Source organism: Bison bison, unplaced genomic scaffold, assembly GCF_000754665.1.
Source record: "Bison bison bison isolate TAMUID 2011002044 unplaced genomic scaffold, Bison_UMD1.0 scf7180017864218, whole genome shotgun sequence".
Lineage (NCBI taxonomy): Eukaryota > Metazoa > Chordata > Mammalia > Artiodactyla > Bovidae > Bison > Bison bison.
Window position 1 is genome coordinate 3,599,417 of NW_011494790.1, and position 15,381 is coordinate 3,614,797.

A 15,381-nucleotide genomic window follows, 5' to 3' on the forward strand; every position below is an offset into this window, starting at 1 on the left:
ACCCTGCATGTCTTCTTCAGGGGGGAAGCCAGATACATAGGGAGGGAAGACAATGTGAAGATACTGGAGCAGATTCGTCCTGCATAGCCCTCAGAGGAAAACAATCCTGCTAACACCTTGATCTCAGACATAGCCTTCACAACAGTGAGAAAACTACTTCTCTGTTGTTTAAACCTCCCAGTCTGTGCTTCTTAGCTATGGTGGCCCTAACAAACTAGTACATGAATCCGCCTGCAATGCAGGAGACCCTGGTTTGATTCCTGGGTGGGGAGGATCTGCTGGAGAAGGGATAGGATACCCACTCCAGTATTCTTGGGCTTCCCTTGTGATTCAGCTGGTAAAGAATCTACCTGCATTGTGGGAGACCTGGGTTTGATCCCTGGGTTGGGAAGATCCCCTGGAGAAGGGAAAGGCTACCCACTCCAGTATTCTGGCCTGGAGAATTCTGTGGGGTCACAAAGAGTTGGACACGACTGAGCAACTTTCACACACGATTATACATAATGCCTTTCTTGTTATGTAAAGAAGAAATAAATGGAAGGTGATTTACAATAAAGTATGTATTGGCACTTGTAAATGATCAAGTACATCTATACCAAAAGACGTAATGTTTCTACCATACTGGGCTTCAGTGGCTGTAAGTGTGACCGTACAAATGACAGCTGACATGGAAAGCTCATGGTATTAGTGATTCGAATACAAAATTTGGAGCAACATTACTGTTGATGTGAGATCTTCTGAAAGAGTGAAAAACGCTTGGTAAAGTTCCAAACAAAACAAACAACAATCTTCCTTCAATTTACATAGTAGTTACATTCCTGGAAAATTTAAGTAATATGTGGTATTCATTTGTGACACGGGAACAGGTGCTAGGCACAGATCATTATAAATAGGTTTTTCATCTCCAAGAATGTCCCGTGAAATGTTTGAAAGTCACAGCCAACTCTTCATTTTTCTGTACCTTTGCAGGTTGCCAGAGTGTCTAGCATCGCTGGCTCACAGCCCTCACTCTCAGTAGTGTACAGTCATCATGACAACCAAAAAAAAAAAAAGCCTCTTATTTCCAGAATATTTCCTAAAGACTCCCTAAAGGAGAGTACCACCTTGGTTGAGAAGCAGTGATATACAAGAAAATTAAAGTGGGAATTCCCTGGTGCTCCAGGGGTTAGGACTCTGCACTTCCACAGCACAGGGGCACAGTTCAGTTCCTGGTATGGAGACTAAGATCCTGCAAGCCATGTGGTGCAGCCAAAACGTTTTTTTTAATAGAATAAAACTTTTTAAAAGAAGATGTAATGTATGGCTATCTTTTGGTGCCTAGCCAGCCCGATCCACTCCTTGCCAGAGCCCCTCATGCCTGGAGGCAGAGAGCTGGGGACTGGTTCACACAGGATCACACAGCAGGCAAGTCAAGCAGGGGATACGCATCTTCTTAATTGGTATTACTGAGACCCACAGACTTAAAAAAAATTACTTTATTGAAGTAAACTTGATTTGCAATGTTGTATTAATTTCTCCTTTACAGCAAAGTCATTTAGTTATACATGTGTGCGTGCATGCTAAGTCACTTCAGTCATGTCCAACTCTTTCCAACCCTATGGACTGTAGCCCACCAGGCTCCTCTGTCCATGGGATTCTCCAGGCAAGAAGACTGGAGTCAGTTGCCGTGCTCTCCTCCAGGTGATCTTCCTGACCCAGGATTCTAATCCATGTCTCTTATGTCTCCTGTATTGGCAGGTGGGTTCTTTACCACTAGCGCCACCTGGGAAGCTCCTTTAGTTATATATATCTATATTTGTGTCTATATTCTTTTTCATTATGGTTTATCATAGGATATTGAATATAATTCTCTATGCTACACAGTAGGACCTTTTAAAGAGCCATAGTCTTGACACAGTCTTTGAGCTTCCTGTATTAAAATGTTCCTTTGCCTACTGGAACTTTAGAGGCCTCAATGTACTCTAAGCTTGGTAGAGACTAGCAGTTTGGGCACACCCTCCTCGGTGTGAGCTTTTGTGTGTATTTGGAGGGTTGGAAAGGGCTAAGGCACTGGCTGTGATTGCAGAGGCGGTAATTACCAGAGCACAGCTCCAGAGAACCATCCTGACAAATCCTGCTGTCCATTGCTTGGCTCCCGCTCCTGAACAATTGAACGTTCATTTTTGGAGGAAGTCTCATGAACCCACGAATTGGTTTCACCAGCAAGCTGTGATTTTTAATCATTAACTGGGCCCCAATGCACCCAACCCTTCTGTCCCACTCCACCGTCACCCAGGATGGCTTCCAGTGTTTCCTCTCACACATTCCCCTTCTCTCAAGCACTCAAGTTCCACCTCGTTGTCTCATGCTCCAGGCAGATTTTTGTACATTGTATTGTGACAGTGTCAGTATTCAGAAAACTTCCTTCCTTTTCACCTCAAAATTTCTTCTCCTCTCACACAACAAGAAGCAGAGTCCACTTGTGTGGACTTGCTCCTCGGTGCTCTTGCTCCTCTTTTCAAGGGAATATGCTCCACTGATTAAAGAACTTTTTCCTTTTCAACTGCCCTCTCCCCTTCACCTTTGCCTGGAGATGTGCTGTTTGAGTTAGAACCCTTTCCTTGCAGGTAACAGAATCCAACTTGAGTGCATTTAAGCCAGAAAATAGGGCTTTAAGGAATAAAAACAAAAAACAAAAAACCCAAACCAATGGTTGGAATGCCACAGGTCTCAGGAAAGGACTTGAACGAGACTTACAAAGGCATCAGTACCACGTCCACCATTCTTTGCTGCTCCTCTGTGCCTCTTTTTCCTCTTCCCTGTACACTAGCTTCTTGTGGCTTTCTGTTGCCAACTGCAAAAGATGCACAACCTGTGAGCTGAGAGTTATGTTTTATTCAGCAGGTTTTCTGAGGACTTCAAGCCAGGGAGACAGGACTCTTGGATTGTTCTTAGGGATTGCTTTAAAGAGGTAAGGGAGGAGCCAGGTTATATAGGAGTTTTGTAACAAAACCAGGTAGGTGGAAAGTCAAAAGATGACTGTTAATTAAAGAAAACCAGACATCTCAAGTTCCACTCCAGTCCTCTTGCCTGGAAAATCCCATGGACGGAGGAGCCTGGTAGGCTGCAATCCATGGGGTCGCTAGGAGTCGGACACGACAGACCGACTTCACTGTCACTTTCACGCATTGGAGAAGGAAATGGCAACCCACTCCAGTGTTCTTGCTTGGAGAATCCCAGGGATAGGGGAACCTGGTGGGCTGCCGTTTCTGGGGTCGCACAGAGTCGGACACGACTGAAGTGACTTAGCAGCAGTAGCAGCAGCAGACATCTCAAGTTAATGAATTTAGTGCTTTTCTATGTTTGGGAGGGTGCGAAGGTCTAGAGCTCATTGAAGGCATCCCTTTGATATGCACCTCAGTTACCTAGGACCAGTATCCTGTGTTTTCCATCCTGAGTCTCCTCAGGGCACACCTGTGGGGTGACTGCAGTGGCCAGCTGCTTGATGGTGGGGTGTTCTGTTTCTTTCCTGCGTTCCCTCAGGTCTCAGTGTTGGCTGTGAAGGCTGATGGCCTGATAGTAGCAACCTCCTTTTTTTACTGTTAGGCAGATGAAACTGTTAGTCCACCCTGTCCACACAACAGAACCTCAATTCCAGGAATGAGAATCCAACTGGCTAGCTTGGATCAGGTCCGATCCCTTGTCCAAGTCCATCTAAAATGACTTCTCTCAACTTCTGAGATGACCCCATACTCCAGCGCCACTCTCGCCTTTTGAGAGGAGTTGCATGTGGAATGTGTATGTCTCTAAATAAACTTTCTTTCACTTTCCTGTGGCACGATCTTGAATTCCTTCCTGCGCAAAGCCAAGGACCTTCACTTGGCAGCCTGTCCCATGGGCTCGCCTGAGACCTGGGACATGACCATCCACTTTAACCCCATTTATCTGCAACAAGAGAGAATCATCAGTTTAGTCCTCGAGTCTGCTCCGGTACTGCCTAATAAAGTTTAAAATCAAACCTGAAAAAATCCAACTGTTTCTGTTAGGGAATCATGGACTGAAGCAGCCTGCCTTGGCCAGGCATGATAATAACCACTTACATGAGTTGTCTCACAACAGGCAGTCCCAATAAGGAACACAGTGTTACCCTGAAAACTAACTGGGAGAATGTGGGAGGGGCCAAGAGGAGAAAGGAGAGGCCAGTCCATAATATGTCCTGCCAACCTCCCAGAAACCCTCAGGCTGGAATCATTCTTGGCTCAGAGATGCGCACACCATCAGGAAAGGCCTTGAGTTGGACCAACTACAGGTACAAGTAAGATGATTGACCAGAGACAACCCAGAAAGCTAACCCTATTACCATAAACCCAACCCTATTACCATAAACCCTGAGACTGTGAGCCATGTGGCAGAGCAGTTCTCTTGGGTTCCTTTACCCTGCCGCTCTCTGCCTGGTTGAATAAAGTCTCTTGCTTTGCTGGTATGTATGTCTGCATGGAAAATTCATTTCCAAGTGTTAGACAAGAACCGGCTCTCAGGCCCTGGAAGGGGTCCCAGGTCCAGTAACATTTCCAAGTAATTTAACTCCATCAAAGAGCAAAGCTCAAGAATACTTATGAGAATACAAAAATATACAGCATTCAACAGGATAAAATTCATGATTCTGGTGCCCAATCAACCCTCAGTTGAAGGAAAGAAGTGGAAAATGAAGAGAAAGGAACAATGTCCTATCTCAGCAATTCTATGAATAGTTGCTTCCTCTCCCATTTTAAGGCTATTGATATTTTCCTTTTTACACATCAAAGTTTTGTTTGACTTATTACAAAAGACATCCATTACTACTGTTATTTTTAAAATCTTGGTCAACAAATGAATCACTAAAATGAGAATACCAAACAAAAAGAGAACAAGAGAAAAGGATGAAGTTTCTCCCTCTCTCCCTATTTCCTTTGCCTCCTCTTTCTGCCATCTCTGTAAAAAGTCCTCAGTTTCTTTACTTCAATCTCTTGCTTTCCTTCCTTTTTCAGTTTAACTTAATACAGAATGCTCAGTGGTTGCGGTGCTTGGGCTTAGTTGCCCCGTGGCGAGTGGGATCTAGGGCTTCCCAGGTGGCGCTAGTGGGGAAGAACCTGCCCGCCGATGCAGGAGGCCTAAGAGACCGCAGGTTCGATCTGGAGGTCTGGAAGATCTCCTGGAGAAGGAAAGGGCAACCCACTCTAGTGTTCTTGCCCTGGAGATTCCCAGGGACAGAGGAGCCTGGCGGGCTACACAGTCCATGGGATCTCAAAGACTCGGATACGACAGAGTGACTGAGGATGCAGGCCCATGGGGAGTTCCAACTGTTTGCAATGTTTTCAATGCAGGATGAACCCTGCATTGAAAGGGGGATTCTCAACCACTGGACCATAAGGAAGTCCCTTGCCCTTGATATTTAAATTGGTAGGTTTTAATGTCTTACACATACTTCTGAAAAAAGAAGGGTACTATTCAACAGCCCCTCACAGTAGTTCAGCGCCTCTTGATCCGTCCTCTACCCCGCTCCCCCAGCCCTGCTCTGTTGGCCCGGAACCCATCTGCCCGGTCCCTGGGCAAACAGAATCACACCTTTGGCCGCATCTGTCCGGATGGCAAATCGGTCCCACACCTCCCGGCTTCCTTCAGGGGCGATCTCTTGCTGGCATGGAGCAGGGTGGGCTCCCTGAATTGAGGGAAAGTGGAGATAAGTGAGCAGGCAGACGAAGCGCGAGGGAGAAAGTGTACAGGGCCGGAGATCGGCAGATAAGAGAGCCGCTCAGTAGCGGGAGGGAGAAGCGCGAGTAATGCGACCAGACACCATGTGGACAGGGGGAGGCGAGCGAGCAGAAGAGGCGCGCGACGGCTGACCGCCCAGGCAGTCAGCTCCGGATCGCAGGAGGTGAGCCCGGCCGGAGGGGTCTTCGGGCCGGGCCGGGTGGGACGTGTTCAGCCAGGGCAGATCGGGGGGCTTCGTGAGCCCCCGGCCCTCAGCCGCCCGCGATGAGCGAGGCCAGTCGGGTGTGCTCCGGCTACTACAGCCTCAACCACAGCTTCGTGGAGCCCTTCCAGTGCCCCCGGCGCGGCGAGGGGGCCACCCTCCGGTATTGCTGCGGCTTCGCCGACCTCAAGTACTGCTGCAGCGAGCCGGGCAGCTACTTCCCCTACAAGCACAGCTACATGTGGAGCCTCAGGTGGGCAGGGCCGGGGGCTTGCGGCCAGGGGTCTGGGGAGGCTACCAGCCGTGCCACGCGGGGAGGAGGGAGCGCGCCCGCGTTCTCGCGACACGCTCGGATCCCTCCGCGGGGTGGGGGGATAGGAGCCCCCAAGGGCGGGTGAGGCCCCTGCCGAGACCCGTTTGTGGCCACCGTCGTCCGGGTGAAGGTCGCGCTGTGGTTCTAGAGTTGTGATGCCCGGGGACCAGAGCGAGGCGCGCGCGGAAGCAGCGCAGGCGACTCGCCCTGGGCGCAACCGAGCGGTCTGCTCTGCTCTCCTCTCTCCCTCGCCCGGGGACCAGTCCCAAGTCCGCGGCTCTGCGGGGCACAGACAGACTCACAGATAACTTGAGGAGGTTTTCATTCTCCTTTTGATTTGAGTATTTGGTGCATTTGAATGGAAAGGGGCTCTTTTGAGACTCATTTTTAAGGCGTTAACCAAGGATTTGAGTATTTTAAGCCTCTCTGTAGCTGAGGAGGAATTTGCTGTATCCTTTAAAAAAAAAAAAAAGTGAGTGTGAGTATGTATTTGGGCGCGCACAAATACATATAATTTGCCCTTTCAGTTGATCTCATACTAACTCCGAACAGAACCGGAGATCCACAGAGAGGAAGAGTTTCAGTTGCTATGATTACACACCGAAGAACCTTTGCAGGACACCCCCTTTCTCAACGTCTTAGCTCTTTGGCCATTGCTAGAAAACGACGGGACTTTCAAAGGTGGTGTCTTTTTGGCCTCTTTTCCCCATGATGGGAATTTTATAATAATTAAATATTAATTTATTCAATTGGTATTCACACAGATACTTTCATTATGAAGGGCTTTCCCTCCCCTCCACTCCAAAGGATTGAAAACTTAGACCTTCATTCTTACATTGTGCCCGGAGAAGGAACATGGTGCTGGGGTTACAGGAAAGAACTGCCACACCACCAGAAATTGTTTCTGACAGATTAGCTAATGTCTAGGAGAGGGAAAGAGGCTGACTGTGCTAAGGACGAGGAAGGGTACTTTTTCTCCCAGTGTCCTAGCATGGTCCAGAACTTGGCACGCATGCCAAGACCACAGCAAATGACTTTAAATGTTACTTCTTAGAGCAGTAAAGTCATTAAAAAAAAATGCATTGCAAGCTTCTAAAAAATCTCAAAAGGAATACCTACTTACCAAGTCCAACTACAAAGTAGGCTTGTCCCCTAATAGGCAAAATCTCAGAAAATAATGACAGCTTATCCTTACTACTTGGGGAAGAACTCTGTATTGCACTGGGATATTATCTTGCCTTTTGGAAAATGACATAGTAACCCAGCTCTGAGTCCTTGGAGGTGTTAATAAGGGTGGCAGCACCTCTGAGAAGAGACTGTCAACTCTTAAGTCAGACTCAATTGGAAAAGTGCCTGGGATTTTCAGATCCCTGAATAGTTCAAGAGTGAGAAGCAGCAGAGGATGGAAAACCTTGCAAAGGCTTATGAAGGCACAAAAGAATGACTAGCTTGCTGGGGTCTTCATTCAGCACTGACAATGCAGCTCTGTTGCTGGGAAATATAAAAATCATTTCTACTGATGGCATCAGTTGGGAATGTAATCCTGGGGTTCTTCTTTAGTTATTAAACTATGAGAACACAGTGGGGAGGTAAGCATTTAGAGCTTCAGTTCCCGCATATTCTTTGCTCTCTCCCCTAATTTAAAACAGTCCAACTGTGAAAAACTTCCCTAATGTCACTAGCATCTGAGAATCTGTAACTGCTGCAGAAAGGTTCGGGTGTGTACCTCCAGGTAAATGAAGTTGTCGAGTCGGAGAATTCATTCATGTGACAGCAGCTACAGAACTTTTCTCAGGGATTGAAAAGCAAGCTGCCCTGTGGTGCTAGGAAGGAAAGATAATTCTCCCTTTTCTCAGCCCCACTCTCATCCCTTCTCCTCTTATAAATAAATCCCTAAGCTCTAAGGGTTCCCTTTGGAAACCTTCAGGACCTAGGAAAATAACACGTGTTGCACAAGGCTACACTCGAGTTCAGTAAGCTATTTATTGAAATGAATATTTTAGGAGATTCCCAGAGCTGCATCTTTATCTGGAATTTTGCATGCATAAAGCAACATTTCTAGAAAGTGGAACTATGACACTGACACAGTTTGTTAGGATTATGAAGAATATCTTTTTATAACAGAAAGAAGTGCCATGTTGTTTTAATTTTTCCTTCAAATCATGTGACCTGGTTTTTAAAGTGTGTATTAATACATGTAAAGCCCATACTATGTCATTGAATTCAGTTAAGTTGATGATTTTACTTTTAATTGACTAAGTCACTTTTTCAGTTTGAAGATGTTTTTAATAACTGGGTTCTTGTTTCAGAAATCTTTCCAGATGTCTGGCCTCCTAGCTGCCTTGTGAAGCAAATAATTAAGTGGCTTATGTTCCCATATGTCTGTGTAGAGTCCTGACCCTTCCTGACACATAGAATTTACAAAAGTCAGCTTTGGTGCAAACAAGCATGAAAGAGTAGTTGCCAGAAGCAGGCACCAAGTGAGGGCAAATTCTAATTTAAATGTCTAACTATATACTGACTCTGCCTCTCATTGGTGACTCAGACGTTAAAGCGTCTGCCTGCAGTGTGGAAGACCCAGGTTGGATCACTGGGTCAGGAAGATCCCCTGGAGAAGGAAATGGCAACCCACTCCAGTACTCTTGCCTGGAAAATCCCATGGACAGAGGAGCCTGGTAGGTTACAGTACATGCGGTCGCAAAGAGTTAGACACAACTGAGTGACTTCACTTTCTATACTGACTCTAACCAGAAAATTACCTAGTCTACACTTGTGTACAGGGCTAAGGGAACTGGGCTGATTAGCAATAAACAAGCACAAAAATTTTTTGAAGTCTGACTTCATGTCTTTGACTCAGAAGGCAAACAACCTCTAAATGGCAAAGAGACTTTATCTGCTAACATCAAGTGTAAGTGGGATGAATTTAGCCCTTCCTTTTCAATTCTGTTCTTCCTCTCAAAGCAGTGACATACCTAGTATCCCTGGTCAAATTCTCCCTTCCCTCCCTGTTGGAACAAGTCAAATTTTTTACCGCCCTAATCTCTGGGAAATAGCAGAAGCTGAAAGGCAGGCAGGCCAGGAAGATAATCAAGAAAAAGACCATTACTTTTCAATGACTATTCCAATGATTGTTACTTTTCAGTGATAACTTTTCAGTGACTACAAACAGATCAATCATCAGTCACTTATCATTTACTTCCATTTATGAAACATTAACTGCAAGCTAAATACTCTATTAAACATTTTTAAGTGTGCAGATTACTATGGGAAAGTCAACAGAAGTATCTGCTCTTGAGCAGTTAAAATCTAATTTTATATCTTTACACATCCCCACACACATAGGGCTCATGAAAGTACATATTAGTCTTTATATATTAGTCTTTAAAGACAACTTTCTTTTTTTGCCAAGCTTCTTTTCCCATTTGAAAATATTAAGTTCACCGGTTTGTGAAAACTGTTATTTCTCAAATGATTAGCCTTATTCATAACTGTATCAAGAGGAATGATTATAAACTGAATGCTGAGCAAATATCAGATGTGCAATGCATTTTTAGAGAAAAGTACAAAGATTTCTTCCTTAATGCTAGAAGCTATTGGTGTTATGTTCTTTTAGAAAGGAAAACTTTAGATTGAACATGAACTTTATATAAATTCCATAAATATTACTTTCCTTTAATTAAACCTTCTTCTCTCTTGTAATAGCTATGGTTTTGTATATTAATACATGATAACTCCCATACACATCTCCAAAATAAAAGTTCTACACTTTTGGCAAGCATTCGTTTCAGTATTTTTGCAGAAGTAGATCCCTGGTGGCTCAGATGGTAAAGAATCCACCTGCAGTGTAGGAAATCTCTGGGTCAGGAAGATCCCCTGGAGAAGGGAATGGCTCTCTGCTCCAGTATTCTTGCCTGGGAAATGCCATGGACAGAGGAGCCTGGAAGGCTACAGTCCATGGGGTCACAGTCAGACAAGACTGAGCTACTAAACATACTAAACACATACAGATTTTTTTCTATTCATCTTTTATTAGTGAACCTAATCTTTCCCCTAAAATACATTAATAATAGAGGTTTATTGGATTGAGATGTTCTTGAACCATCCCTAGAGAATTGTGTGACCTTTTACCTGTAATATGAATTCATGTGGTATTCTATAGTAATATTAACATACAAATGTATAGAGAAGTACAGTAAGAATTTGATGGTAGAAAAAGGTGAGCTGTAGATCTCAATAATATGCTGTTTATAGTAAAATATAATTTGGTTATGAATGACTGAAACAAGAACTAACAATATTTAAACCTTTAGTTTATGTGCAAACCAGTTTGCATGACAGTCACAATGTTTTTTTTTCTGTTTTCCTCAGCATCGGTGCCCTGATCGGATTGGGAATTGCTGCCCTTGTTTTACTTGCGTTTGTCATCAGCGTCTGTGTTCTTTGCTACTTATTTCTGTATACAAAGCCTCAAAGATTAGACACTGGCCTTAAACTTCAACACCTAGAGGCTGTTTCCACTCAAGAAGGTAATCAGTAGCCATTATTTGCAACCAATTACCTGTACTCTATTCAAAGTAATAACCTGTGCCTGGGTGGCAGATTATACACTTAAAAATGAACGCTTTTTGAAAATTCAGTTTATTATGTGTCTTTATAAAAATTTATGTTGAATTAGGTCTTAATCGGAGAAGGCAATGGCACCCCACTCCAGTACTCTTGCCTGGAAAATCCCATGGATGGAGGAGCCTGGAAGGCTGCAGTCCATGGGGTCGCTGAGGGTCGGACACGACTGAGTGACTTCCCTTTCACTTTTCACTTTCATGCATTGGAGAAGGAAATGGCAACCCACTCCAGTGTTCTTGCCTGGAGAATCCCAGGACGGCGGAGCCTGGTGGGCTGCCCTCTATGGGGTCGCACAGAGTCGGACACGACTGAAGCGACTGAGCTGCAGCAGCAGCAGCAGGTCTTAATGATTAAACACCTTTGAAAGATTATGCTCAAGGAAAAAATAGTGGCAGGATGTAAATGTTCTCATGAAAAATAATACATTGATCTAATAAATCCACTTTAATTTATTTGGGTGTCCCTCAATTATTTAATTTTGTTTTTTGATGGAGCCAAAGAAGTCAAATAAGCAGGAACAAAATATCTGATAATTAATTATCAGTATTGCATTGCTCTAAACTGATTAATCAGTGGTCAGTTAGGCATTAGCTGTGTGCCCACCATATGCAGAATTCAGAGGCAGATAAAAGAAATTAAAAAATAAATAAAAGGCAGTCTTTGTTCTTGAATAGATCACAAACTAGTTAAGCCCTATGTGTATGTGTGTGTATATTTGTGTATGTAGTGCAACGATAAATTAGAAATGTTAAAACGTAAGGTTTTTGGAACTGAGTCTCATTGTTATCTTAATTATAAAGTGCAGTACACGCTAATCATTATTATTATGAAACAATCAGAAAGAACTCATAAAATTTTTGTGAATACAAATTTCTATTAGTGTATTTTAAAAGTCAGTTCAGTCAGTTCAGTTGCTCAGTTGTGTCCGACTCTTTGTGACCCCATGCATTGTAGCATGCCAGGCCTCCCTGTCCATCACCAACTCCCGGAGCTTGCTTAAACTCATATCCGTCGACTCAGTGATGCCATCCAACCATCTCATCCTCTGTCGACCCCTTCTTCTCCTGCCTTCAATCTTTCCCAGCATAAGGGTCTTTTCAAATGAGTCAAGTTCATCAGGTGGCCAAAGTGTTGGAGCTTCAGCTTCAGCATCAGTCCTTCCAGTGAACATTCAGGACTGATTTCCTTTAGGATTGGTTGGATCTCCTTGCAGCCCAAGGGACTCTCAAGAGTCTTCTCCAACAATACGGAACTTTGTTGGCAAAGTAATGTCTCTGCTTTTTAATATGCTGTCCAGGTTGGGCATAGCTTTTCTTCCAAGGAGCAAGCGTCTTCTAATCTAATGGCTGCAGTCACCATCTGCAGTGATTCTGGAGCCCAAAAAAATAGTCTGTCACTGTTTCCAGTTTTTCCCATCTATTTGCCATGAAGTGATGGGACTGGATGTCATGATCTTAGTTTTTTGAATGTTGAGTTTTAAGCTAGCTTTTTCACTGTCCTCTTTCACTTTCATCAAGAGGCTCTTTAGTTCTTCTCTTTCTGCCATAAAGGTGGTATCATCTGCGTATCTGAGGTTATTGATATTTCTCCTGGCAATCTTGATTCCAGCTTGCACTTGATCCAGGCCAGCATTTTGCATGATGTACTTTGCATATAAGTTAAATAGGGTGACACTATACAGCCTTGGCGTACTCCTTTCCCAATTTGGAACCAGTCTGTTGTTCCATGTCTGGTTCTAACTGTTGCTTCTTAACCCACATACAGATCTCTCAGGAGGCAGGGAAGGTGGTCTGGTATTCCCATCTCTGGTATTCCATGTTAAAAGTGGTGATCATGAATTTCATTTTGATATACATATTGAATATATTTAGCAAAAATTTAGACTGTATATATTATATACAGTCTAAATTTATATATATATTTCTAATATATATATTATATCTAATATATATATATATTTAGAACAAGACACAGGTGCTTACTAACTTCTGTTTTAAAGAAAGTGAAAAGCTCTCTTCAAAATAATTTAGAAATTTCCTTCCCGTATGTCCCAGTTTAGCTGAATCCAGAAATTTATGTTTATGGAGTACATACTCTTTGACCTTCTCAAATACACCAGCACTGCATGACTGCATTAGCTCTAGTTTTCTTCTCTGTAGGGATGTCAAAGGGTGCCCTGTGTCACAAAGCAAGAAGCCAAGATCCATTTGGAGTTCTTTTTCTGAAGCACTGTTTAGAGATTACATGGCCAAATTGACAGGTTGTTAGCTGAATTTAGTCCAATGGCTTAGACTCCGTTTCTCCACAGGCAGCATGAAGCAGTGGACTAGTGATTATCAAATAATCAAATAGTAAAATCAATTTTTGTCTCAATTGCTTAGACAATTTATAGTCCTTACATTTTATTGTGTGTAAGAATCACCTAGGGAGGTTGTTAAAACCAGAGATTTCAGACTCTGCATTTCAAAACAAATTGCTCCTCTTCCTGCCCTGATCTTTCTCTCCTGCTGTCTATTCTCCAAAGAGAAACCAGAGGGAGCCTGAGTCAGGCTACATCACTACTCTGGTCAAAATCCTAATTGCTTCCCATCTTTTAATAGATGGGAATGGAGCCCTATATGTATGGACCCTAACTGTGAAGTACGGGGGTTTGCCCTTTCCACCTTTATTTCTTGCATCTCATGTCCAGCCACCTTGGCATCTTTGCTGTTCCTTGAAAATCCTGCCTCAGGGCCTTGGCGCATGCCATCTCTGTACTCTGGAATGCTTTTCCCTCACTTTCACTTTCTTTAAATCTTTACTAAGTCACCTTTCCCCATCACTAAATCTGCATCTTTAACTTCAGCATATCATGCCCCCTTCCTGCTTTATTTTTCTCCTAAGCACTTACCACTAATTTACTATGCATTTTACCTATCCATTGTCCAGTTTTTCTCTATCCCACTAGAAAGTTCCAGGAAAGTAAGACTTTTTGTCTTGCTTGCTCATTATGTGTCCCTAATGCCTAGAATGGGCTTTCCAAGTGGCACAGTGGTAAAGAATCCACCGGCCAATGCAGAAGACACAGGAGATACCAGTTTGATCCCTGGGTCGGGAAGATCCCCTAGAGAAGGAAATGGCAATCCCCTCCAGTATTCATGCCCCCCAAAATTCCATGGACAGAGGAGCCTAGCAAGCTACAGCCCATGGGGTCACAAAGAATTGCACACGACTGAGTGACTGAGCACACAGCGCCTAGAACACTTAGCAAATGAACTAATGAAGTGGCACTGCACTTTGTGTTGTAGGCGATTAAAGGAGCGTGTTCACTGTCACCATTACAGTCATCAAACATTCACTGAGTGCCTCTTCTGTATGATGCATTGTGCTAAATAAAAACTGATTGTTTTTTCCTGATCTATCTCAGGGACTACTCCAAAATTTTATTCAAGCTGGCTCTGAGAGCCCAGCGACAGAATTAGTTGGCTTGTTGATCCTCCTTGTAGTCTTACAGCTCTTCAGCTAAGGAGATCCATCAATGTACTTCTTACACAGTAAGTTGAGGCTACTTGCTTGCAATGAACTATCCCCACTCCACTCCTCTGAAAAACAGTTTATCATCTGAAAAACAGTTTATCAAGTCAGCAAATTAATTCAATACACTTTTCCTGAGTGATTACTCTTGGTAAGGCAAAATTTTATACTGCCTTCTGCTGCTTTTAAATTAGATGATTTTGGGCCCATTGGTTGATATTAACCAAATAAGACATAGTGGAGAGTCGAAAACAAAATAGGTAATTCAAATGTTACTGGAATAGGAAGGGAAAGCAGTTTATATTTGAAAGTAACTCTTCAAAGTTATAATTAAAAACCATTGCTGTACCTATTGTTAAATATGCATGCTTCATTCCAATGATTCTCCCACCCAGGGATAGATGCCGGTGTTCCAGCATAAGAAAACAAGACTTTATTCCGTTTAAGGAATGCCTTTAAAGGTTAGGAACATAATATTATGTTTGTGTAATAATCAAGCAAGTAAAACTACCTTGGAGAAAAATTGATTTCACCAGTTACCACTCCTTCCTTTTTTTAAAAAAAATTTTAGTTTTTTAAAAATAAATTTTGGCCAGGCAGCATGTGGGATCTTGGTTTCCCAACTGGAAGTATGGAGTGTTAACCACTAGACCACCAGGGAAGTTCCTACCACTCCTTTCAAAACCATCTGTTCTTAAGACTCAACCTCCTATTATGTTAATTTTTTTTTTAACATTTTAATTTTGTGTTGGGGTATAGCTGATCGGGCTTCCCTGGTAGCTCAGCTGGTAAAGATCTGCCTGCAATGCAGGAGACCCCAGTTTGATTCCTGGGTTGGGCAGATCCCCTGGAGAAGGGATAGGCTACCCACTCCCGTATTCTTGGGCTTCCCTGGTGGCGCAGCTGGTAAAGAACTCGCCCGCAGTGCGGGAGACCTGGGTTTGATCCCTGGGTTCGGAAGATCCCCTGGAGGAGGGCATGGCAACCCACTCCAGTATTC

The 15,381-nt window shown here is 43.5% G+C and overlaps 1 protein-coding gene across 1 annotated transcript in view; it reads left to right on the forward strand.

Annotated features, from left to right (window-relative positions):
* Positions 1-5,831: 5,831 nt before the first annotated feature.
* The window catches only part of FAM159B (family with sequence similarity 159, member B), a 28,785-nt gene continuing 19,235 nt past the window's right edge, over positions 5,832-15,381 (forward strand). The window contains exons 1-2 of the mRNA XM_010845515.1: positions 5,832-6,185; positions 10,614-10,771. Coding sequence (XP_010843817.1) covers positions 5,995-6,185; positions 10,614-10,771 — 349 coding nt within the window. The 5' untranslated portion in view covers positions 5,832-5,994. The remainder of the gene's footprint in view (positions 6,186-10,613; positions 10,772-15,381) is intronic.